General features: G+C 41.7%; 1 protein-coding gene across 2 annotated transcripts in view; it reads right to left on the bottom strand.

Moving 5' to 3' along the window:
- Nucleotides 1-4,844: 4,844 nt before the first annotated feature.
- Nucleotides 4,845-26,212, bottom strand: part of GSG1L (GSG1 like) — a 63,087-nt gene continuing 41,719 nt past the window's right edge. Inside the window, exons 5-7 of one of the 2 annotated variants that reach the window (XM_032197285.1) lie at nt 21,838-22,005; nt 15,571-15,638; nt 7,326-7,402 (exon numbers count right to left, since the gene is read on the bottom strand). In XM_032197285.1, the coding sequence (XP_032053176.1) occupies nt 7,380-7,402; nt 15,571-15,638; nt 21,838-22,005 (259 nt within the window). In that variant the 3' untranslated portion in view covers nt 7,326-7,379. Of the gene's footprint in view, nt 5,633-6,796; nt 7,403-15,570; nt 15,639-21,837; nt 22,006-26,212 lie in introns of those variants that run through there. The other variant, XM_032197284.1, reaches the window with a different exon arrangement.

Here is a 26,212-nt window from a genome sequence, read left to right as displayed (position 1 = left end):
TTCTTTTTTTTTTTTTTTTTCCTTTCTACTTTTTCTTCTCCTCATGTGCCATGCTCAGATTAAGCCTAACGAGTAATTCAAGTGGATGCAGGGTGTAGTTCCAGCCTTTTCCACTTGTTGACAGGTCAGAGTGGAGGCAGAAGCTGGCATTGGTGACTTGCTAGCAAAGCAGGCTATGTGAAGCATGTAATATCTGCTTGGGTCTTCCTTTTGTAGAAATTTGAGGTTTATACTACAGAGACAAAACAGCTTTTCTAATTGAGCTGGAAATTCAACTGCAACACGCAGCCGTTCTCTCCAGCATCCTGACTGGAGTCCACTTGCTTTCCACATTGTCTATTTCTCATCTGTAGCCTTTCTACTAGCTGGGTGCACGTCTGCCTGTCAGACTGCAAAGGGAGAAAAGCCAACTCATAGTGAAAAAGTAACCACATACGGAAACGTGATTATAAGAAATGGAAAAGTCTCCAGAGGCAGTTTCACCTTGGGAAATAATGATTGTAGGTTTAATATGAACATTACCAAAGTCAGTTGGATTGGAGTGTCCAAAAGGAATTAGGTATATAAATATGTAAAGGTCTATAAATGAGTAGAGTACACATCAGGAGAAGCAGCCTTCCATGTAGGAAGAACGGAGGAGGGATTAATGATAATTAATGGTGCTGCCCAAGAACTGTGACTCATATTTCAATGAAAGTGATGCTGAAAATGAATATAAAAACTTGACATTTCCTAAAACTATTTCTGCTATATAGTAAGTCACAGACCAGAAGGGCTGGTGGACTTATTTTGCAGAAAGCATTCACATTATGCAGGGGTATTATTATTAAAAGAATGAAGGGGTAAGCATGAGGTTATAAAATGTATGATTTAATGACTGAATTTGACTGTAATTATGCATTAGAAATATTCATGAGAAGCCTGAAAAATGAATTGGCAATGCATGATATAACCATAGTAAAGGGCCCTGCAAAACAGTACCACAGAAACTTTGCCATTTATCTTTTTTACTCACTGAAGCAGATGTAAATTAAGGTTCTACAGCCTGATTAGCCTTAGGAAAGTTCCTATCTTGATGATCTCCCAGTACAGTTCTGGGAGAACAGAACTCCTCAGGTTTTCATGTAGTGGATCTGGCCTGCAAATAATTCCAGCACAGGTTGTTTGTATAGCTATTTTTGTTTGTTTGTTTATTAGTGATGTTTATTGTATTGCAACAGTTTAGATTTTGCAGCATAACTTTTATTATTTGGTTTCTTGTACTAGAATTCTGTCTGATCAGAGGAGTTGGACCAGTTGACCTCTAGGGGTCAACAGGAGGCCAAAATTATTCTGTAATTCTGTGAGCAGTGTGGATCAGAACCCTCTGTTTAGCATAACTCACCTGCTGTAGAATTTGTTCTGCCAGCTGAACACTACTGAGCCACAGTATGGTGAATTTTAATAGCTTGCTTAATTATCTCAATCAATCAGTGCAAGCTACAGATCGCCTGAGGCTGTGAAAAGTATTCATGTCCTCACTCTTCTGACTGGGCATCAGCTCCCAGAGATGAAGTGGGGGAAGACAGACTTGGTCTACCCTGTGCGACAGCTTAGGTCCACAGGTTACATGCAGGCTTGAATACATAGCAGTCGGTGCACGTTACTTGAATAGGTGCAATACTAATGAATCTGGATCTGGGAGTGACTGGAGAGTATCAAATGTAATTCCTGTAGTTAGGAAAGAAAAATGATTTGGTCCAGTATTGGCTCTTTAGACTTGAAAGTATGTATTAAAGGAAAAAAAAATAGCTTAAGGAAAAAGAGGATGGAATGCAACATGGATTTATGGACTGATTTTTTTCTGTATGTCTGGTTGCCTTCTCTGTCTGTCTGTACAGGTGAAGGTGATAATGTTTCAGAGAGAAGGCTTTTTTAGGCCTAGGAGTAATGTAGACGCAGTGCAAATCAGTATGAATTGTTCAAGAACAACGGATGAATCTTTAACTGTCAGAGTAATGGGACTGTGTAATTTCTTTTCTGACTGAGTACTAGGCAGCAAAACCTAAAGTCTTTAGACAGAACATGCTTGTAACCAGACACATTTCTGGCAAGAGCAGCGTGCTAAAAGTGAAAGCCAAAAGCTACTTTCAGGCCCATGTATTTAAGATATTGCTATTTTATTTTCCTTATGCTGACTCAATTTTGTTACCCTCCCAAGATAAGGGCTCTTTCTGCAGGTGTAGGCATTCAGCCCTCACCCTTCTGTTCTGTTAGCAGTGGCTGGCTAGAGAGAAAATGACCTGGGCACTGAAAATCTCTTCTAAAGTGGGGGGAGAGTGCTGCGGTTCTCTCCCCAGCAATCCTGGATAAGCAAATCTAGCAAGTGTGTCTCTCTCCAGTCAAACTTAGGTAAGCATGCCTAGCAAGGAAAGCTAATGTTTATGCAAGAACAAGAAGAGGTGGTAATGCACAGGAGTACAAACACCAGGAAACAGTCAGGAAAATGAGCTCCATGTAGAAAAAGCAGGGGAGGTGGCTCAAGTACCGGTGTCCCCTCTGAGGGGATCCAATTAACCCAAACTTCCACTGGAATAGCTGAAAGCTATCAAGGTAAAAGACCTAATGCAAGTCTCTAAAATGGGCAGAAGTGATAGGATACTATGAGAAACTGTATCAAAACCTTTACTGAAATCCAAAAAGATTACATCAACTGGCTTCCCTTGATCGACTAGATGGGTGATTTTATCATAAAAGGAAATGGACATAAAAGGAATGAGGGTACAGTGGGCAACAAGTTGTGTTGGGTCTGTACATCAGATTGCAAGTAAAATAAATTGCTACTAAGCAGAGAACAGTATAGATACACCATGCTGGCAGACAGGTAATATCTATCATACAAAGGTCAGAGCAACCCCAGAGCCCTTACCTAGAAGAGCCAAGAAAGTGCAGAGCATGTCCTCAACATGTCCCATCCGAAGACATCCGGAGCTGGGTGACACTAAGAATGATCTTTTCTTTTTAAACAAAACAAAACAAAAAGCTTAGCAAACTTCTAAGCATGTAGGATGTGGCTCCTAAACAAGTATGTCATTTTTATTTTAAGGAATTCATGGTTTTGGCTGGGATAGAGTTAATTTTCTTCATGGTAGCTCATATGTTGCTGTGTTTCAGATGCAGGTTGGTAAAAACTTGGGCCACATCCTGATGTTCCAGCTGTTGCTGAGCAGGGCCTGTACAGAGCCAAGGCCCTCTCTGCTCCTGATGCTGCACAGCCAGTGAGCAGGCCAGGGGTGCCCAAGGTGGGGAGAAACAGCCAGGCCAGACCTCAGGGCACCATGCTCAGCCATGGCACTGGGGGAACGAAAGAGAAGGGGGCCAGCTCAGGGTGACAGAATTTGTCCTCCCAGGACACCATCAGCATGACAAGCCCCACTATCCTGGAAGGGGCTGCATACCCACTTGCCACTAGGCAGGAGTGACTGCATTCCTCACTTTGCTTTGCTTGCGCAGGCAGCTTTTGCCTTACCACATCAGCTGCCTTTATCCCAAGTCATGAGTTCTCACACTTTTACCTTTCTGATTCTCTTCCCCATCCCACCTGGGGAGAGAGGGTGTGTGGAGTTTTTGAGGTTCTGAATGGGAGGATTTGAAGAGCAAAGGCTCGTGCGACAGGAGAGGTGCATCTCGGTGAATGAATGTCATTTCATTCTGTGTGCATTAGGAGGAAAACTTTAATTTCGCAGACACACAAACACACAGGACCGTTTCCCATGTATCATCAGCCAGGCGTGTGCATGCTCTTAACACTCTGGTCATTTCCCTCTGTCATAGACCCTGAGCATGGCTGCGGGGCCAAACATGGAAAGCTTGCCAGAAGAGCAGGCAGGCTGCTAGCAGCAGCTGCATGGATCTGCTCTGTCAAGAAGCTGTGGAATTGCTGAGTTGAGAGATGGGACTTTAAAGCATCCTGTGAAGCCGCAGCCTGGAAGGTAGGCAAGAATGCAAAAATATTAAAAGTAAGTGGAAAGAGCAAAGCTTTTTGTCCCTTATTTATTATAACAGGGACTCCTGGAATATGTGTTTTCTCTCCCAGTCAAGGCTGTGTTAATCAGATCTGAGACAGCTTTTCCAGCACACAAATTGCTGTTCATATACCGTGATGAATATTAGTGCTATTATACTGTACATTTGGAATTATCGAAGCAGGAGAACTTGACTGCAATCAAGCAGCACTTGTCCCTAAATGTCATTGCTCACCAAAAGTACACGAGCTCACGCAGATGTGTACTATCATACATAAAACACAAGGTCTTGGTCTGTGTCACAGGTGCAACACTGTTATGTGGCGAGATGGCATGGTAACCAGCACAGAGTGGCTAAGACAGGCACCAGAGAAGCGTCTTTGCCATGTAAAGACAAAGCATAGTTCAAATATTTGAACTGTTCTGTCAGCTCAGTTATCAGAAGGAGAGAAAGACAGAGGTCACAGACTCCTACCTTTACCTGTTCACCGGTGGATTGTTAACTCCATCATGCCTGAAGTGACCTGGGGATTTCAGCACACTTTTATGTCCTGGCTCTTAGATATCTCCAGTGGACATCTCTTTGGGTGCACTGTAGCTGACAACTGGATTTTTTCCTGTATAACCCAGGATGTGGATGGGCAGAAGAGGGTGGTTTGCTGCATGCCCAGGTTCTGCCCCAATGTGTATTCAAGCAATAATTGTTGATTGATGTGTAAAGTATTAGAAACAAGAAAAAAAAAAAGAAAAAACAAGAAAAAAGAAAAAAAAAAAAAAAAAAAGGACAGGCACAAATTTCTAACAAGTAATGTAATTTAATGAATGATATACTCTAGAAAATAGAAACTACCCAGATGCTGGTTGACAGGTCTATTTGGGGTGGGGGAAGGCCCTTGCTTGAACACACAATGCCTTGTTTCAATTCTTTTGGCAGTATTCATAGTAGCTGGAAACAATGAAACATCCACATATTGAAAGAGACACTAAGGGGAAAATTTTGTCTTAATTGTGGTAGGTATGCAGAACGTCTTCTCACCCTGTCTCATCAGGTGACATGAAGGGCTCAGAGCTCACCAAGATGTTTACAGATGATTCATACCTAGAAGGGATAGACTCAACCAACTGTAAGTACCGTAGTTCAGTGCTTAAAAATCATCAGAGACGTCTGTCTCACTTTGCAGAAGATTTTATGAACTCGGTGTTATTGCACTTCTTTCTGTGTGCTTTTCTGTATATGTTGTGTCTCTTCCCTCAAGGTCTGGCTGCTAATTCCAGGGAATATGCTTTTCAGAATGTCACAATACACTGTGTACAACTCTGGGTCTATTTTGGGCTTGGGCAGAGATCTTGTGTTGCTTGCCTGTTCAGTGACTGAGTGCTGTAGCAAGTACACATCGCTGAAAAGTGCAGTTAGGATTTTGTGTGCAGCCTTGTAAGGATCATCTTCAGACTGCACCATTGCCTTGAGCTCCGTCAGGGTGTAGCCATTGTAACGCTTGCTGTCTTCTGCCAGGGGCTGCACTGTCTCACCAATGTGTCTCACTTTCCACTTCAAGCATTTCAATTCTTCTTTTACATCTTCTAGTTCTTTCTCCATGGCTTGGAATTCCTCTGTGGTTACAAATCTCCTGCCAAGAAAAGAAGTGGCAGACACAGTGTGGAATTCAGTGTCTCAGTGGGGTAAAATCAGCCCAACTTGCATGGGGTCAGGCTACAGAAACTGAGGTTTGGAAGGAAGGTACCTGCAATGTCACTGAATACACCCTCCAGCTCTTATTTGTCAGACTTCACAGTAACAGCCTATTTTTTTCTGCTGCTGTGAATGGGAAGTTTTTTCAGAGCCTGATCATGCTATTGCTCCCTATAGCTACCTGAAAGGAGGTGGGTGTCAGTCTCTTTTCTCAGGTGACAAGTGATAGGAAATGGCCTCAAGGTGCACCAGGGGAGGTTTAGACTGGATGTCAGGAAGAATCTCTTCATAGAAAGGGTGGTTAGGCTTCGGAATGGTCTGCCCAGGGAAGTGGTGGAGTCCCCACCCCTGGAGGTAATTAGGAAGACTGGGGATGTGGAGCTTAGGGACATGGTGGTGGTGGGTTAGTGGTGGGTTTCTAGTGCTAGGTGGGTGGTTGGACTTTGGTGATCTTGAGGGTCTTTTCCAACCTAAATGATTCCATGAATCTATTGTCAAGAGGCTTTTTCCAAAGTCCAGATGGACTGAGTCTTTATGCCAGTACTGGCACTTAGTTTAAACTCTCTTGCCTCCCCAGGGCTTAGTACTTCTATACTAATCCTAACGTGATGGTGATTGAATGTGGGGCACTTGTGCCACTTGAAGTGGGAACATCATTCGGTAAGATTCACCTTGAAGACCAAAACTAAATGGTAACTGTATTAGCCCACTAGAGGATAAAGGAGGAATGATGGTGGGGGTTGAGCTATATCATGGCAGTTTTGCTTCCCAGGTGGCTGATTAGTAATGGGAGAGAGATGGATTCTCATTTGAAAGGAAATGAGACACATTTATACTGTTTTGTTCAAGGAGCTGAGGTTGACAACCTGGCCTAGGCATGGTCCATACTCAGGTCTGGTTAGCTAAAAAAAAGTGAAGGAAAATATAATGGTTTTGCAGGGTTATGTGAGGGCACAGGGTGATTACAGGAAAACAAATGTTGGAAACATTTAAATTGTAAAAGATTTAAATTGTTTGATAAGAGGTTGTTAATGATTGTGTTTCATCTGTACTAAGTTGAATCATTTGAGGACTTAAACACGTGTATGATCTGGTTACATACCTTTCATGATCAGGATCTTCCAGATCTGATTCAAACCCCTTTCCTGTAGTTTTTAATCCAGTTTTAGAAGAGCCAGGAGATTGGGAACTATCTTCAGGAGTCATTGTTGCTGAAGGCCTTGTGCTTTTCCTGGTTGGGGTCAGTGTGTAATCTGATGCTGAAGGTTCTAAGCTGTGTGCTGTGTGAGGACAAAAGGTATAGAAGGAAGTAGCATTGATCCCTGGACTGACTGGAGAGGAGTCAGAGTATTGCTGAGGCTTGGCTGAGCTGGGTGTTAGACTGAGCCTGGGGCTGGATGGGCAAGATGCTGCAATAGTCCTTGCACCAAGTGGGCTGGAACACAAAATTGCTAAATTTTTATTTCTTTGCTCAAATGTCTTGGGGCTTGGTGATTCTCCTGGGGCCAATCTAGTGATGGAGACGATGTCCAGCTGGGTTTGATCCTGAACCATGGAGATCTGTCTGGTTGGTTCTGATGAAAGTGAAGAGCTGCTTGATATGTTGCTGGAAGAGCTTGACGTAGCAAATGGGGGTATTTTCTGAGCATTATGGTCACTCCTGTTCTTCTGAACGCTAGTGACATTTAGAGCTGGGTGTTGTGAAGCCCTGAGGAAAGACAAACACACAGTTTTTCCTCTGGACTGGCCTAATTGCTTATAGAGCAATTTTAGTTCTATTTTGGGACAATTTTAGGTGTATATCCCATAGCTGCATTTGCCCATGGCCTGATTTGGTTCTCATGTCTGTATAAAATCCTCTGCTTCTGATGACCAAGAGCAAAGTATTTGAGAATAAGGCACACAAATTCATGACCAGTTTCTCCTTGGTGCCAGCTAAGCTATCATCAGTGTAATCACTGGCATGTCAGTGTTCTCCTTTTCAAAGTCATAGAGCTCTGTGAGAAATAAGGATTTGGTATTGGGCAAGGACAGGGAAACACAGCAAAGGGAGAAAGTTTCTGGCATATTGATTGTGACAAATTCCTGTAAGAATGCAAGAGGATAAAACCTGACTTGCAGGTTGTCTCAGCACCTGCCTTTGATCATCCCTACAAAGCATGAAGACCAGCCCTCACCTTGGACCCATATGCTTTGGTTTCCTGGTAGCCCTGCATGGTTGCCCAGTGAATCATGGGATGAATAAACAGGCAAGGTAAAAATAGAAGAACTGCACAGAATGATATCATTGTTCCTGTAGTGACATTATAGGACATTTCCTTTATACAGCTCAGAGTGCTATGGACTTTTCCTTCCACCCTAAGTCGTAAACTGTGCACAGGGCTGACCAGCTTTTAGGTGACCATAAATGCCAATTGTATGGCATTCCAGACTGCCTCACCTGAATACTGTTTTATGTACTTCTTTCCTGGCTGCTGCTGGGAAGGAGAAATCCCAATGCTTTTTGCTATATAGCTAAATCTGACGTAGTTTGGCAAGACTGATGGCAAGAGAGGAAGATGTACCAGTGTAAACTGTAACTGTTCTCATGGATAGCGACTACAGCTAGAAATGCTTTGACCTTGATAGGGAACATGTTCACATTCACTGGGCATCTCACAATTCATAATTTCTGAGAAACAAAGGGCATGACAGATTTCTGTAGTAATACCAGCTGCCAGATGAGTCTTCTTGTGCATCTGGTATGTTCATGTTCCTTTTGTGGTAGAAGATCGCAGAAAATCCTTGTCTGGATATGTTATATATGATATCTAGTGTTGTTCTGTTAGTAACAGTGCCTTGAATTAACTGCATGTTCACTTCTCCACCTTTCTCACTGTCAGATGCAATTAAACCCCATTTTTAAGGCCCTAAAGGGCAAGCCTCACACCTATTGGCTTCAGTAGGGCTGCTGAAACAATTTAGACCTTTGCTAGATCACAGAATAATTATCAAGTTTAAATCAAATTTAGAATTTTTATAATTGGAAGAGCAGACAGTAGCAGAGCTACTGAATATAAACAGAGCCAAAAGGCAGTGTAATATGAGTTAGCAGGAGAGTAAACAAGGCCAAAGTTGGGGGAACACCCTTCCTCACAAGTCCTTGCTTTCAAAAACTGACTGAACAGGGGATGTGAAGACATTTCCAATGGCATAATTAAAGATGCTACAGAGCTGGATCTAAGATTCAAAACAGACTCCCTACCTACAAGGTCGCAGCCCTCATCCAGTGCAGCAGAGTTGAGGAGAGAGGGGTTTGAACTCCTGCTGCACTTCATTGCCAATTCAGATGTCAAAGGAGAACATGACATGTTCAAAGCCAAGGCGCTAGGGATGAAGCGGTCTCTGCTTGTGGCACACCTGGAAGGCTCTAACTGAATCACAGTTAGGAAAGGCAAAGCCTTAGTGTTGCTGGAGGAAAGGTAAATTCTGGATGCTTCTGCATGTTCCTTGCTCCCCATCCCATCTCTTGACAAAAGGCTTCTCTTTGCTCATAAAATAAATGTTTTGGGATTTTCTAATGCAGCATTTTTTTCTGGGGTTAAGTCCTGCCCGCACACTACATGTAGCTTAAATGGGCTGGAACCCTTATCAGAGATATCTCAGCCAATGGCCTAGGACTGTGACCATCCTGGGATCTTGCCATTACTTAGGCATCATCAACAACGGTGTTTTTCCTTTTTACAAAAAAATTGCATCTTTAGTGAAATGGAGAAATTGTCATCTTTTCCTGTTTTTGGAAGTGTTATGCCATCATAAATAGAAACTTCAAGCAGCTTCACAATGCTGTCTTCTCTAAGCCAAATTTGAACTGGGTTTCCAGCTTCAGAAGTGAATCCCAACACTTAGTCCTCTTTACTACTTGTAATAAGTGTCTTTTTTTTTTTTTTTTTTTTTCCTGAGGCATCCCAGCCTATCACTACGTATTCCTTACTAATATGTGAACACATTTTACAAGCTCTCTCTAATAAGCATAATTTGTAAAATTGGCCACCTTTTACCAGTTTCTAAAGTTGGGTTTTATTTGCTATTTAAATTAAAGCATTATTAGTAGAAAGACTTCCCTGAACAAATTCTCTTAAGGGCAGTGTTACAGAGAATATTTTAATTTTGGCCTTCAGTATTCAGGTGTTCTGACAGAATTTATGGCTCAGTCCTTAAACAGCTATCCAAGGATCTGAAAAGCCTTAGAAAAGCTTTTATACAAAAGCTCAAAAAATAAGGCTCTATCAGGTGCTTTTGCAGAAGACTGGATTTTTCTATACTAGTCTACTGTTCATTTTTCTGAAGGGGTTTAGAAAGACACTTCTTATGATCTTATAACTTTGCAGTTAATACTTTCATGCTTTATTCAACTCAGAACATATCTGCAGCTGAAATGCAGTATGATACCTGGCAACTCTCAATGGTATAGGTTCAAAGGATAATTCCAGCCATTTTGCAGAATAAACTCCAAGACAGATTTTTTGAATTTGTCGACTCATGGTTTTGATTCAGGTCACTGAAGATGCTTTCCTTTCTTCACTACAAAACCCCATGTTCAGAAAATACTTTTTGCTGTGGAAAAGTGGAGGAAACTTGTTCTGACAATAGCAAAACTCATTTTAAGAGAACTGAAATGAAGATACATTCTGTAATTTTATATATATATATTTGTCCTGAAATATCTTGTACTGTAAAACTAATTGAACATTAAATGAACAATAATCCTTGCTTACATTCTGGAAGAAATATAACATGCACAGTACATGTAGCTAAAATGCTATTTGGGTGCATATGCAATCTGCAATACTTCTCACATCTTTAGCAGTGTTGGACGGGGCTGGTTTTTGTTTTATTTTGTTTTGTTCTTTATAGTTCCTGGATTAGCTGTAGAAAATGGTACATTTACGGGAAGACAATACTTAAAAGAGTGTGACAAAAATCAGTTTCATAACACATTGAAATTTCTATATGAAACTTCCCAGTTCACTGGTGCACTGGAAGAAAAAGCAAGTATTATAAACTATCACTTTCTTTTACTTTTGTATCCTTCAATTTTCACTCTTCCCAGTGCTTAACATGGGACCGAATTTACATTTATCATTATGTTTCTCACAGGAACAGAGGGACTAGGTTGCTTAAGAAGAAATCTGGAGTTTGTTAAAGCAAAATGTCAAGTCTGGATTTTAGCAGAGGTAAATGAGGACAGAACTGAGACTTATAACTTTGGAGTTTTCTAGTGGGCAAGGGTTTAGACAGGACTAAAGACAGGACTGAAATTCCCATTGCTTTCAGTATAGCAAGACTGGTTCTTAGGTCTGTAACCATAGTGCTTTATCAGAGGGGATTTTTTTTCACTTGTTTTTATGCAGTGAATCACTGTGAACTGAATAAATTACAGGAACAATCTCAGGACTTGGAGTTGAAATCAATGCTGACATGAAACAGGAAGGTGATTGCAGCTGTCATGTGCCTCCACAAGGAGAATCCTTGACTCAGCTTTGAGCAACATTTCAAACGCATCAAGCCCTTGTTGTCTGCCTTTTTCCAGCCCTGTGCTGCTCAGCATATAAAGCATGTTCCCTGTTGTTAGAGTGACCTTGTCTACCGTCTGTGCCTTGCCCTCTCCAGCTGAGCTTGTGCAATATACTTTCTGTAGCACTGAATTCGAAGATAGATGAAAGTTTCTTGCAAACCCAGCACTACCTTGCCTCTGTGGCTCCTGGAACCAAGAAAAAGCAGCAGATTTTCATTTTTATGAATCATTCTCATCATATTTTAAATCTAGATTGCTTCTGATGATCTTGTTTGAATAGAAAAAGATGACAATATGCTTTAAATTGAAGCACTGAGAGGCTGTTTGCATAAATCTTACTGTAGACAACCAGGGGTAGGAGGATGGTGGAAGAACTGTGGGATGGACCCTGGGGAAATGACTGCAGGTGATGATATGAGAACAAAATGGATTTTTTTCAAGGCCTCCTCTCAGTCAGGCGACCCTCTAAAACGCCCACACTGAAAAAACAATGACTATCTTATTTTAATGATGAATGCATTTTGAATAGTCTTTCATTTTTCTGCAAGAAAAGGTGGTGTCCTGGACCCTGGGTTAATCTGCCTCAAATAGCAGCCAAGGCTTTTTGACACAGACAACAAGCAAAAAAATGGAGAATATGCTATTTCCTGCTATTGGCCCTTCTGAGCTACCTGTCACCTCTTTAGCTTTGCCACCATATCCATTCCTCCGTGTTCGTTGTGTCTCCTGCCTCTTTCTTACCCCTTGTTCTACATCTGTTCTCTGTACCTCTCCCATCTGCTCTGTGGACCCCAAGCACATTGATCAAAGCAGCAGGCTCATATTAATGCCTAGTGATGGGAGAGGATTGGAGGAGAGAGTGGAAGTGGTATGAACATACAGATGTCTGAAATCAGGTATAAGTAATAACAGTAAGCATTTCTTACTCACAAATAACTGCAAAACAATAACAACAAAGATATCCTGATGTGAAACTTCTTCTATCATTTTTGTATAGCAACTGCCCAACCAGTGCATCGAGATCTCCGAGCCCTGCACATCTGATAGAAAAAGTTGAGACCTGCAAGGTCAAAAAAGACAACAAAAAGGCTACTGAGAGTGTTTAGACATTTGGAGTGGAAATGGTAAGTTTGTTATGAAAAAAATAGGGCTGGAGTTATTAGGTGTATAAGTGCCAGTGCCATACATTTGCAGAGGAATCCAGCTCTGGGAGAGCAGAGGATGTCAATTTATAGCTAGAGCTCCATGATGTTGTTCTTAGCCCAGCTCAGGCAAGTTTCCCTGTTAAAGGAAAATTATGGTTTAGTGATGGACGATACATGGTTTAATGTATAATTATCAAGACTGGCTATTGTATAACTCTGATCGAGACTCCCAGAATCAAGCTTCTGATAGATTTATAATTAAAGGCCATTTTTCAAAATGGATGCTTAGTCTCCTAGCAGAGGAACCTGAGATCTTTGAGTCCTGTCCTGTCCTAAGGCCGTGTTACCTGCAATCTCACATTTCTCCTGATCTGTTCTCAAACCTTTACTATCCTCTCCTCTAAAGTCACCTGTAGAGTGGGTGTTTGTCTTCTATGATTGCTCAGCCTTGTCCTTTTAATCTTTTATGTAAATGTTTTAGCATTTTGCTCTACAGTGGCACTCAGTGAAAACCCTCTCTCTATACAAGATCCAGATATTCAGTTTTGTCATTGTGTAAGGACAGGAAAAAGGATGGTATCTGAATATGAGTGAATATTCTTGATATACTGTCTGGTTCAAATTAGAACAACCTTGGAGCATTTCTAAGTGAGATCAGCTGGCAAGTCCTCCAGGGAACGAAATGCCAGTTGAAGTGGGTCGTAGGAAATAACTTCTGGTTATACCTCCATGTGTCCTACTGGTACGGGACAACCTCTGCGTGAAGACTTCAAATACGAGTCATATAAATATAGATGGACTGGCCAAATCTGAAAAGCTGTTAAAGGTTTAGCTTGTGGTCTGTGAAGCTCTGGCATGGTGTCTTGTATTTGTCTATAAGGCTTTTCCTTAAATAAATGGTCTTCAGTCTTTTGAAAAGTCACCACAGTTTGTTACTGAGTGTGTGGATGATCAGTCAGTACCCTGCTTTCTCACCTGGATCAACTAGTGGGGTTGAAAATCTAATATCATTACAAGGTCTTAGATTTATTTGTGATATTTTCACTCTCGGCTTCAGTTTGACCTAGATACATTAGCTGTCTTGCTGGTTATGAGTCTTGTTACAGAGCTAAGTAATAATCAGCTACTGATAGTCACGTTTTCCAATTAATTCAATTCCTAAGTTGATTTATCAAGAGATTTATGAACTGGTCCAGGGAAATAGCTCTGTATAGTGAGTCTTTCACTCTGGGAAGTTCCAGGATTAAGATAAATCTTACTTTTGCCATTGAATTTAACATAAATATGGATGGACTCCTGTGTAGGTTTTGTGATGAATTTTGGCCATTTTATCATGAAAAGAAGGGGTGACAGTTCTGTAGCTATTGTATATCATAAGATAAACCCGCTGCCAGTCAAATGAAGAAATGAGAGAAGTTTATGCTAAAGTATCACTTAGAAAAAGGGAACCAGAATGTTCTGGGAAAACACTTGAGGACAAGATAACAGGAGGAACTAAAATGAACTTATAGTGACTTGCAAATTGTGTTGGATTTGCATCTGCTCCTGGAATGGCAAGGTGTGGTGACGTGCAGAAATTCTCTTTTTCAGATGTATTTCACATCTCCTGACTTTTCTCTCCCATCCAGACCTTGCCCAGTTATGTGTCTCTTTTAACTGGAACACTGTAATGGTCTTTACAAATAAAAACACAGCGTTGTCTTGAAGACTGGTTAGCTGAAATGATGCCCTTTGTATAATGCTCGTATTGCTACTATTGCTTATTAGCTTAATGGTATATGTAGTTTTTCCTGTTTGCTTCCAGAAGCAATTGCCTGTATTTGAAGACACGGAGATGGACACATTGAATGAAGCACACCAGATGATTTGGATACCTGACTTCTCATTTGCAGTTTGCTTTTACAGATCTGTCATCACAGCTGTTGAGGTAAGCTACGTGTCTTTCAAAGGGAAGTACTGGGCAGGGCTGAGCAAAGGACCAACAGAGCCTTGGTTCTATTCTTTGGAACACTTCATGATGTCAAGAATTTTTATTTGTTCTTTGAAACAAAAAACGTTGGACAGTCATCATAATAAAATAAGCACATTTGAGCACTAGCATTAGCTTGATAGGGAGGGAGTTTTCTTGGGAAATATGACCCAGAACAATTTCATACTAATAGATTTCTTCAGGCCTGCGAAAACAAAGGATGTGGATTTGCCTGTGGAAAGTTCTACAACTGCCATGACATTTTCAAGGAGCAAGAGTTACCAACTGAGCTGATGACAGAACAAGTCTGTGAGCTGTACTAACACTAGCACGTCTCTGTGGAGACCACCTGGAGAGCTGTTCCAGCTGGTCTGATGAGGAAGTAGAACCATTAATCATTAGGCTTGTGGACACGAAGCTTCCATGAGTATGTGGCTGAGATGTGCATCTCAACAAGACGGAAGCAGCAAAATGCTACTTTTATTAGCACAGACTTAATCCTAGAGCTCTGTCAAGCAAGTCACTTTCCCCATCCTCCCTCCTCCTGAATGAAGAATCATTTGCTTTCTTTGCAAGGAAATTGATGGAGACACAACACCTCTTTCCTGAAGTAAGTAAAAAAAAAAAAAAAAAAAAAGTGTAGTATTAAGAGCAGGACAGGAGCCATCCTCCAATATTGCTCCATACATTGAACCATTGTTTCCCATAGCTTAAAGCAAGATTTTTTTTTCTTTTTCAAATGATGAATAAAAGCATAACAAATTTCTGAGTAAAGATTAATAGAAGTGCAAACAAAAGGCATTAATTATATAAATGTTATTGTCTATCAAAGCTGCTTTCAATCATTTTTATATTCAATAGCATGCATCATCATAAAGTGGTGATAAATATAGATGAAAAATGGTAGCGATAATGAAAGTTATACAGGTGTAAATTATAGCATATCTTTAAACTACTATGAAATCACAGCTTTTTGAGATAGCATAAAATTATAGGATATATGTACAGCCTAAATTGAATCCTGGAGAATTTTGTACTCTTCATATACTAGTTGATTACTGTTTGGGCAACATTGTCTGGGAAACTTACAAACCTCTGTTTACAGTGCTTCCTACTCCAAACCTTATTCTTAACTCCAAGAAACCAGTTGTGGGGACAGTACAAGCCATTGTGTGCCAGACATATTCAGAGCCATAATCACTTACTATTTGGGGAGCAGCTATGGAGGCACTGTAACCTCAGGTCCCCAGCCTCAGCCCTCTCCTCCTCAGTCCTGGAAAAGAGAATATAGAAGTAGCACCTTTAACAGAAACCAAGGCTGCTCCCAAATGTACAGAAATGGAAGGGTCAAAAAAAAATAAATAAGAGAACATCATACCTGGGCTCCTCCATCTATAGCCAGCCAGGCCCATTATGGTGATCGTAACAGTCTCAGGAAGGACTCAGTTCCATTGGTCTTGCCCCTCTCAGGGGAAAACTTATGTAAAGAGGCCATGGGAAATAGAAATGAGGGGCTCAGGGCTGCATCTCTCCCATTCTTTCACTTTTTAGGATGCATTTAAGCATCAGGGACTAACAGCATTGTATAGTAGGTGTGTGCTGGGAGTGGCTATGTTGATAGTGTTACACCATTTAAATGCCAGTTTGTAATTTTCCAGAAGGAATAGCTCTGCAGATAGACCCTCCTGTGTTGCAGAATAATGTGCAGGATAAAGTACAGAATAAATTCAAGGCAGAATGTTACACTCATCCTTGTGTGCTAATCAAAGGTGAATAGTCAGATGTGAAATTCTTATTGTTGCCCATGACAAGATATTGACCCTGTAAAGAGGAAGTACTGCAGGTCAGTAGCTAAAAACCTGTTCAAATACCAAGGTGACCAAAGAAGAAATCAAAGCAAGAGTCTGAGATATCTTTTGACAATATGATCTGCACAACATTTTTATGTGAGTACAATGAAGTTAGAGAAAGAAAGGTCTGATTAAGGTACATTAAATAAATGCACAAAAACTAAAAAATTGTGCTTAAAAATAATGATTTAAAAATAAGTTTGGATTCTCAAAGGGTCAGGAACAGTCCTAATTTATTACTTCTGCAATAACAGTTTTACTCCTGACATCTGTTTCAAACTTCTCCCAGCATTTGAAAACTACATTTTCTAGCCCTCCAGAGACAGTTTGTCTGCACTGGTATCCATGTCAGTTTATACTCACTTCTAGTTAGAATTTCACCAGTAACATCTGCCTGATGTTTCATCAGTTTGCAGATCAGAGTAAGGGCTCAGTCAGCAAGAAAAACGCTGTGAAAATAGCTCAGTACCACAATGGGTTTTGATGGACAGTTGAAAGTTGGCAAAAACTGGATGGATGAATTAACTGTGGAAGGTTGAACTTTCCAGATTTGCTTGATAAATCTGTATGCTGGCTTGACAATTGCTATGAAGTGAGATTTGCTTCACAGGGAGTAAAAGGCTGGGTATCAGACTGGTGGCAGGGCCATGCTGATCTCTTTAACCTCTCTCTGAGAGGTTCCCTCTCCCACCGGTGCCAGGGTGGGCTGACCTCCTTACCCCATCTGCAGTGGCTACAGGTCCAATGGGATGCAACACTTCTGGCCTCACATGGCCTGACCATGCCTGGATGAGTTTTCAAAAGCTGCTGATCTTCCTCCTCTTGCCAACAGTAAAAGAGGTCACTGGCTAGTTCAAGTTTACTCATATCATTTCAATAGCTTTTTATTCCTTGATTAGGTACTGACTAGTCCCTCTCCATGAAAAGTTCCCCTGAATTTGATTTCTGCCCTTTCAGCCCCCCTATCTGAACCCTAAGCTTCAATTCTCCATACTCTTATCCAAAGCCTCGATATTCCCTCACCCTAGATCCTCCTCTCTGCAGCTCTGAAGGTCCTTCCCATGTGCAGCACAGCTGACGTACTTCTTGTGGTGTGGAGACCAGTGTTCACAAGCAGCAGTAATGCAGACAGGGTAAGGCTCACATGCTGTGAGGAGGGGATGGAGTGAGCTGGTGGGGAGGAATGGGCTGGGGACTATGTAGCTCATCCCCTGCACAGGTTGTGAACACGGTGCGCGCTTCTTGAAACAGGAGCCGTCAAGGGAACATCATCTAATATGTTGCTAGTTAATCTTCAGTTGGGGTCTTAGGGAGTCCTCAAGAAAAGCTGGTGCAGATGCATATGGTTAAAATTAAATGAAATACAGTGATGTTATGTTTGAAAAAGTACTTTCAGGAGGGGTGTTCTGTTGTCTTTTTATATTTTTTTTATTCATAAAACAAATGTCTTCTCTGGGAACAAGGGCTTATAGATATATGTTCCAACAAAAAACTTACTTCAGACAAAATGGGGCTAACTCTTCTTCCCTGTCTCCCAGATGATGAACTGCAGCTGTGGAGACCGCTGTTGAAGCTTTAACTTCCTCCAAAAATATATATTCCTCTTAGAAAACTGCCCATTGCTCTAAGTCTTTTCAACACAGAGGCTGTTTGCATGTGTACCGTGGATGCTGAATGCGTACTGAGGTAGAGAAACATGCAAAGAAGAGGGTAGTGATATATACAAAGCAAGTGGAAGGAAGAGAGGCTGGATGGTTTTATTTAAATGTTTTGAAAAGGAACATGGAGGTGTAGGAGTAGGTGGGAAGGTGAAGTATCCTTGGATATATGCACAAGAAGGAAGGGGAGTCTAAGTTATTTTCTATTTGTGCAAAAGAACATCAGAGCTAGAGGAAGTCATGTGCTTGCTGAAACTGTTGGCACTTACTTGGTGATGCAAGGAATCTAGAAATATGTTGCTACTAATCACTGTTTCCAGCACCCCTGCGTACCCAGGTGATGCTGACCATGAGCATGTTAACTTAAAAAAAAAAAAAAAAAAAAAAAAAAAAGCCTGCAGTGCCACATGGCTTTAGATCTCTAGAATGATCCCATGGTAATCCTTCCTTAGGACTTGTTATTACACACTCATATATAACAATTAAAATAATACAAAATAAAAATAAGAAGATCGTAAACATGAAGTACATTAGTTGACAGTGAATATACGATCAAGCATCAACAACATAGTAAGAATGCTTTAATTATCAGTCCAGAAATGTAAGACATTGGTAGCCTAAATGTGTTTGCTGGGAGGTCTGTGTAGTGTCATGCTGCAGGATGAACAGGGATGTGGCAGAGATGTGCTCTGCATGAGAGGTCTGAGAGGTGCTAGGTCTGTGATAGTCACTCTGAGGGGTACATGTGCAGTTTGGGGGTACATGCCTCCATCCCATGGATGGGAAGAGGATAAGTGTCATACAAATGTGTATTTTTGGCTACCTTTATGAACAGGAATAGTTTCATTTTAGGGGCCCGTTGTGGGACCTCTCATTGTCTGCTGCGGCAGCACATGGTCTGGGGATGCCACATGCTCGGGCTGTGTTTGCCAGGTGTGTGTGAAAGAGACTGGAGGATATGGCCAACTAGTGAACTGTTCACACAAACTCAAAAGGATCAAGGAAGCTGGAAGGACAGAATAAAATATACAGCCTTGTCATAGAGCAAGTGGTAGAGACAAGAATATTAAACACAGGTCACCTCTCACCAGTACGAAGGCTGTTCAATACATATGTTGCCCAGTATGGCACTTCTTTTGAGTCATATATATGTAATGAGAATTAAAAAAGACATGGATTTATACTGGCCATAGTGTCTTTTTGTCTTGGGCATACATGTGCTAAATACCCTGTTAGTTGCATGGCTAAGGTGAAGCCTTCCTCCCAAGAGACGTGAACAAGCCTTTGGGGCTGGATTCAGCTCGTCATGTTTGGTGGGCCAAGCTAAGTCATTGACCTGTTTATCTAGTGTGTTGGTGTGAAGGTCTCTGAGATTACAGCTCCAACATGAATTTGATTGTCAAGTGTTATGTGATATTGTTTTACTTGTACATAAAAATGGCAAGTCTGTGTAGTATGGAGCGTGCAAGAATCAAAATCAAGCCACACAACACAGATGTGGGATAAAGAGGGTTACAGTCCCCTATGCAGTTTTTTTTTTTTTTTCCTATTTACTGTTCCAGAAAGGGCAGCAGTGATATCTTATAAAGTTTCCTTAGCATTTCCCAATATGATGCAACATATTCTGTTGCTTACAGTTCTGCTGGTCTCACATCTGCCATTCTCAGTTCAATAATTCAGCTATTTCCCCCTCACTTTGTGTTTCTCCTAAGACACACAGGGACCACTTCCCCTTCACTGTCTGTACTTTTTTTTACACACAAAATATTTTAAAAAACTCGCTGTTGTCTCTAAAAGCAAAATTAGGAAAGTCATGGTTGGTTGAATCATTTCTTTGATCCTTCCAGATTGTATGAAATGTAGAGAGAAAATCTGGAATTTGGCAGAGAAGCAATTGTAACAGCAGAGCCTATTAGTTAAGGTTGGCTAACCAAAGGAAAGTTATAAGCAGTAAGGTCTCTAGTTTTTCCTGCTCAGGAGGACTCCTCAATTTGCTACCGAAATGTCTCATCATGCTAAATTTCCTGTCTCCTCAAAGCTCCCCAGCCACTCTTCCACCACTGAGAAACTGCTACATCAGTCAGAAGAATGAGAATGAATCCTCCCTATGTTTTCTGCAGCCAAAATCTCTTTACATTGCTTCTAACAATCGGCTTTTGGTGAGGATTCTCTGCACTTATTAGCTCCTTGTTGCATGAAGGCACACCTAAAGAGCCTATCAGACATTCCCTGTTGTCTGAGGTCAATGTTTTTGTGTTCTTCACATTCTGCAATGTTAAGCAAAGCTTCATGTGAAAGAAGGAGGGCACCAAGTGCACAAGTGCAGCCTCACGGGCTAACAAAGAGTACAGAGCCGTAACTAGTAGAACTCAGAATAAATTAGCATACTTTCTGACAAGGCATGCCTATATCCTAGTCATTAACCCATACTGCCCTTCAGAAGGACGTTGCAAAGTCCAAGGCCTTTTCTGTGCTTTTTATTGAATAATTATTCCATATGCAATAAACTAATTTATATTATATGATGTCAGCACCTTCCAGAGTGGCTGATCTGCATCCCATCTCTGCTGCCAGCAAGCGTAATTGCTCCAGTAGCTCATGTGGGCTGTCTCCTCAGGCACATTGTAAACCCCACTGGTGACAAGCACAAGGTGTGTGTTCTAGAGAAAGGAGAATAACTGGTATAACTGATACATTGCAGATGGTTATGATGAGTGAGTAGCAAGGTGGAGACTGCTGATAAGTGTTTAAGTTTATGGGCAATGATTTTTGAGTGTAAGTGCAGGGGAAGGGAATGGGAAGGGAAGGCAGGATTAGTGTGTCACAGACCAAATATAGAACTACACAGGAGGCCAAAGAATACGTGGGAGGTGAGCAACATATGTGAGGGGGAAGACCAGTGCATATACCATAACTGTGTGTTGACAACGTTTGTACCTCTACCCCTGTACCCCTATCCATATAGAGGAGGAGGTAGTACTATAGGGGGTGCTGGGCATGCAGCAAGAATATGTAGGGTCTGGGTGGCAGATGAGAGTGATAGCTTTTCTCTGGAGGTCAGGAAATATTTTGTAATAAATGGAAAATGCCTGTTAGAGGTTTTCCTAGTGGTCCTGTTCTTGTCATACTGGTAAGCACACTCACAGGCCAAGGAAGGAGCAGAATATGGACCTTATATCTCGTGATGAGGGCCAACTGGCCACTGAGAAGTTGGCTGTGCAGAGCCACAGCCACAGGCCTGTGCCTTGCGTGGTGGGCACTGCCTGGTGATGGTCACACAGCATGGGGCCAGCAGTGGGACGGGTGGGCCATGGCACCTGCAGGCTGTGTTTGTAGACAGTGTAAAAGAGTGTTTCTGGGCCTTCAGAGCTCAAATGGAATTTGAAGTGAACCTAAGACCCCTGGAGCAGCATGTGTGGCAGTGTGGGTGTTTTTGCAAAGGAGCATGGCACCGCAATATGATATGTGCACTATTTTTGTGTAGCGGAGCCCAGGATGGGTTGTAGCATGTGAATATGGAAGATGGCAACTCAAATGTAGCCTGGTGGTGGCTGGAAAATGTCTCAGCAACTACTAGATCTTTAGGGAGGTGCCTGTGACATGCTCTGAGAAAGGATGGCTGTAACAGTTGTTATACCCCCACAACTTTACCTTTTCTCAGGGAGGGAAAATCTGATTGCATTTGTAACATAGCTTCTTACGTATTCCTATGAATCAAATGCATTCTGTAAGGACTTATCAGTCTTGTGTTTTAATGAGCACATACGAAAAGGCAGGCACTGGGACATCACAAAATTTAAGTAAAAACAGATCAAGCAGGATCTTTTGCGTCTCTCTTTAACACACATCTCTGCGTATCTCAGAGACTTTGCCCACATGTGCTGAAATGGGCGAGAGCCTAGGTTTTCTGAGATTTGCAGAGTCCATGAAAACCTCCACTGACCGAGAGACTGTCTGCACTGACCTTTCTCTGAAGTACTTGATGGCTTCCTGGTCTAGGAAGTTCTGTTCTTCTCGAAAGCCCTGCTCAAAGATTTTGCGCTTGTGTCTGAACTCAATGACAGTCTTAGTGTAAGAGTTCAAGGTAGTAACGGAGGCCGCCATGCAGCAGGTGAAAGAACCCCATGCCAGACTGTGGAGAGAGAAACCAGCAAACAGAGCTGGGTTAAGACAGCAGCTCATGTCATATTTCTGAAGCCAAGAGACACACATACACAGGATGTGACTAGGCAGGTAAGTCAGCAGTGACAAACCCGTCCTCCTCATCTTACCTCCAATGACTTGTGGCACATGCTCAGGCATGCAGACAGATGCTGTGCTGGGCACAGCTTTAATCCCATGGATGAGTGCTAACGTTAGCACTTGGGGCACTGACAGAAGAGTCTGACATGTCTAGCTTTCCTTTTGAAATGTTTCAGAGCCTAGCAGACAAGTGCTAAAATGTATAGAGCAGTAATGAACACCTGGAAGGAGTTGTGCAGAGAATTGTAATACATATTGGGCCCCTGGAAGGTCTCCAGCATCCATGGGAGACTGGCTCCAGAGCTACTTAGTGAATGGTTTCTATTTCATTTTGCCTTCCTCAGACTACTGTATTTCCATTTTTCCTGGTTCATGGACATTTCTAGCATGCCTGGCTTATATCCGGTGTCTGAAAGCCTGACCAGATTAGAAGACAGCACTTCCATTCTGTGGAGACATCCAACCTGAGGGCAGTGCTCCAAGCAAGCAAGTGGTGCTAGCCAACCTCAGTCAGCCAGTGGCAGGACACCTACAAGTGACGACCAGGAACATGGGGGGACAGGGAGAAGGAAGATGGAAGTAAAAAAGTGACTGTCCCAGTACCAGGCTGGAACAGCAGTGTTAGCCTGGGTCTCCTGGCAAGCAGAATCCAGCTGGGAGCTGTTCCGCTCATTGCTCGTGGGTTAGGTTTCCCTCCTGTGTGCCTTCTGCCTCCAGCCTTTGCCTGATCTTATGTTCAGATGTAGCTGGGGGGACTCCCAGGCCCAAGGAATTCAGGGTTTTTTTCAACACGAAATTGGAGCACAAACAAGGCACTGTTTTCCCCCCTATTGTTTGAAGGACTTATCCTTGTTCAGGCTCCCCTCCCATCGCATTCAGCCCATCAGCTCCAGCTGCATCTATTTCATATTGGCTTAATCACCTGTCAGCTACACACTTTACCTGCTCCTTTCTTTCATCCTTTCTATAACCAATTTTAATGTTGATATAAATTATGCAGAACAGAAAAAATACAACCACAGTAGCATTATCTCATAAATAAGCATTATAAACTGAGCTCTCAGCATGAACTGTGAACTGTTTCCCAAACTGCAAATGTTCTGCAGACAGGGAAACAGTCCTTCATTTCAAATTAGACAGCACATATTCATGAACTGAAAAACCTGGGAAAAAATGGTTCAAGTAAACAGAAAAGGCTTATTTCAATGATTTCAAAATTCAGTGCATAACAACAGTCCTTTTATAGACTCCCATGGTAATGAAGTGTGTGGAAGCAGCCCTTCCCTAATCAGTTGTGAACCTGTTTGCCAGATGCAATCAAATGAGAAGGAAGTTTAGTGAACCCCTGGGGGGATGAAGTTCCCTTAGGCTTCCCATGGTTGGGTGAAGATGTGGAAAGGAAACTTGTGCTATGTGTAAATGTCCAGGCACAGGGAAGCCTGGCATGTGACTTCATGCACAGAGTGCATGGAAAAGCTCCAACAGCCCCAAACATTTCCAGCTGGTCTCCAGATCTATATCAAAGAAGAAGCCAGCTGAAACCACATGCTTCACTGTGCCCACTTAGTGCCTGGGGAATAACACACGGAGAACATTTTCTCTTGAATGCTTCTGATCATTTCTAATCATTAACTCAGAAATGCTGAAAGGTTCAGAGAAGGAAATGCAGAAAGACTCTCGGTGTGACCTCAGGTCTGACATTTGGCAAATCATAATAATGAGGCAATTATGATTGATACGGTTTAGTTTTTAAGGACCCTGGTTAAATGTCATTCATTTTTTTAAGTGTAAAGAGCACTGAGTTACATCATACCCTCGTGAAGACATCTTTAAAAATAATGCCCCTCCATGCCAGCTGTGCTGAGGTGTGGTAGGACTGTATTTGCACTGCCTCTGGTAACTCAGCTCAGGTCTTTGGCTCAAACAGCTCAGACTTGTGCATTTGTTTTCTTTCTGGAGTGGCCAAGCCTGAACTCCCATTGATCCTTGGAAACACTGAAACTCTCTGCCTAGAGAATCCATCATCCCATTCCTGGTGTGCACCAGAGCATGGACCAACCTCCAGGCTTTGCCAGAGGCCTAGAAAAGGAGTCAGATAGCATGGACTGAGGGGTGCATTTTGAACCCTGGGACTTCTGAGCAGATCACAAGCAGCTATTGCTTATTTTGAGGAGAGGTATAATTATCATTCCTATCCAATAGAAAGGAATTGTAGTCACAGAAAACCATTTCTCCTTTTGTCACGTTTGAAATGAATGACAGTCTCCAGCTCTATTCATGACCTTTGGCGCTTGGGGAGGCTGTTCCCTGGCACCTTTCAGCGGTGTTGCAATTCTCTGTGCTCTGGTAGGTGGTCTAGAGGGATGCTGCTATGATACTTTTTACAAGATGCTGTAAATGATGCACTACTATTCAAGGGTATTTAAATCTCATGCTTCTGGCCATCAACTGGAGCCAGGCAGAGCAGAAAGAAATTCCTAAACGTGCATTTTCTAAACCCACCAGGTTGTGTGGGCACTTGTTTTTAACACTTCTACAAGTGGGTGTTCAAGGCTGGGCAGTGCCAGAGGTAGCTGTGATGCACTGGTCTGCACAGCTGTAATGGTTTGGGTGTTGCTGAAGGGAAAAAGCCTTGCTTTGGCTGTGTTTGAGTTTCAAATCTTCCTTTCCCAGGTCTGCGCCCTGTCACTGGCACAGTATGAGGAATCCTCTGTCCTGTCTCATGCTGTTGATCCACACTGCAGGCTGAAAATGCTGCTGCTGTTCACATCTCCCTCAGGGAAGCTGTGACTGAGTTCATGTTTGTGCCTTGCCCAGCATCCTGCATTGACAAGTATGTTGCCTTGTAAGGTACTGGGAGGGAGAGACTTCCAGTACTTGTACTTCTACAAACAGCATGAGGTGCTGGCACCTCAGGGTGGGACTCTGGGCTCTTAGCACATATACGATGTGCATGGCTCTGGGATGGGCTTGTGCCAAATGGGCCTCCAAGCCTGTTCAGAGACAGGCATCTCTTGTCTTGCAGAAGATGAAGGGTGAATAATCTAATGACTGATTTACCATGCAAGACATTTAACACCATTATGAATTTTGAGTTTTGCAGTAAATTATAAAATAGATTACTAAAGACAAATAGATAGCAAGCATTACTATTTAATTATATTAATATATAATTATTATTATGTAAGTTATACATATTTCTATAAATAAGTATATAAATATATTTAAAAGCTCATCCTTGTATGCAAGAATAAATATTTATTAGTAATCCACACAATAAGGTGTATTTTAAAAATAATGTTATTTATATATTGCATTATGTTACTAGAATGTTAATAACTCTTCCCATGAAACACATGGATAGGGAAGAGAAAAGGAGAGACTAACAACTCCCTGCAGTGTTGTGCATAAGAAGTACTTGTATTCATTTTCTGGTGTTTGCCAAGATTGCTGTCTTTGCTTTGAGATGGAATTAAAATAATACAATATATTCATAAATGAAAAAAAATGAAGTGTTTTCCAGAGCCATACAAAGAGGCTGATGCTTCTAGAGGAATAAGAATGTTGTTTGCAATGCTTTTATTTCTATTCTCCTCATTCTGATATTCTTGTCAAGCTTATAAACTTGCAAACAATATAACATAGCTGATGAATCTTGACCAAATTATTTTTATTCTATTTTCAAAGATAACTGGGAAAGTTAAAAAAGAAAAATTAAAATTCGCTAGAATGTCTTTTCTGTTCTCCCAAGCCTTCTCACCATGATTCACAGGGGAGGATCACAGTGCCAGGAGCACTACGAATTTCTCTGCAGTTGTGTTAAAAATTACAAAGTAAGGTTCATCTGAGACATTAATTAAAAACAAAACCAAAAATAACAACAAAAAATCCTAAAGCTCCCTGAAATGCCATGGCAATTATGTACCTAAATTGAACTTTAATGAGAGTGCTCAATTTGTGTTGGTAATTGTGGTATCTGTCTATTTACAAATGCTATGTACCTGCTGATACGCACAGCTGCTGCTGTACAATTATTGATAACTGTCCTCTAACACTTCAGTGATTGCGTGTCTATGTTGTTTTTTTGCTCCTAGCAT

Source organism: Aythya fuligula, chromosome 15, assembly GCF_009819795.1.
Source record: "Aythya fuligula isolate bAytFul2 chromosome 15, bAytFul2.pri, whole genome shotgun sequence".
Lineage (NCBI taxonomy): Eukaryota > Metazoa > Chordata > Aves > Anseriformes > Anatidae > Aythya > Aythya fuligula.
The sequence above is the reverse complement of the archived record's forward strand: the minus strand, read 5'-3'. Positions and strand labels throughout refer to the sequence as shown.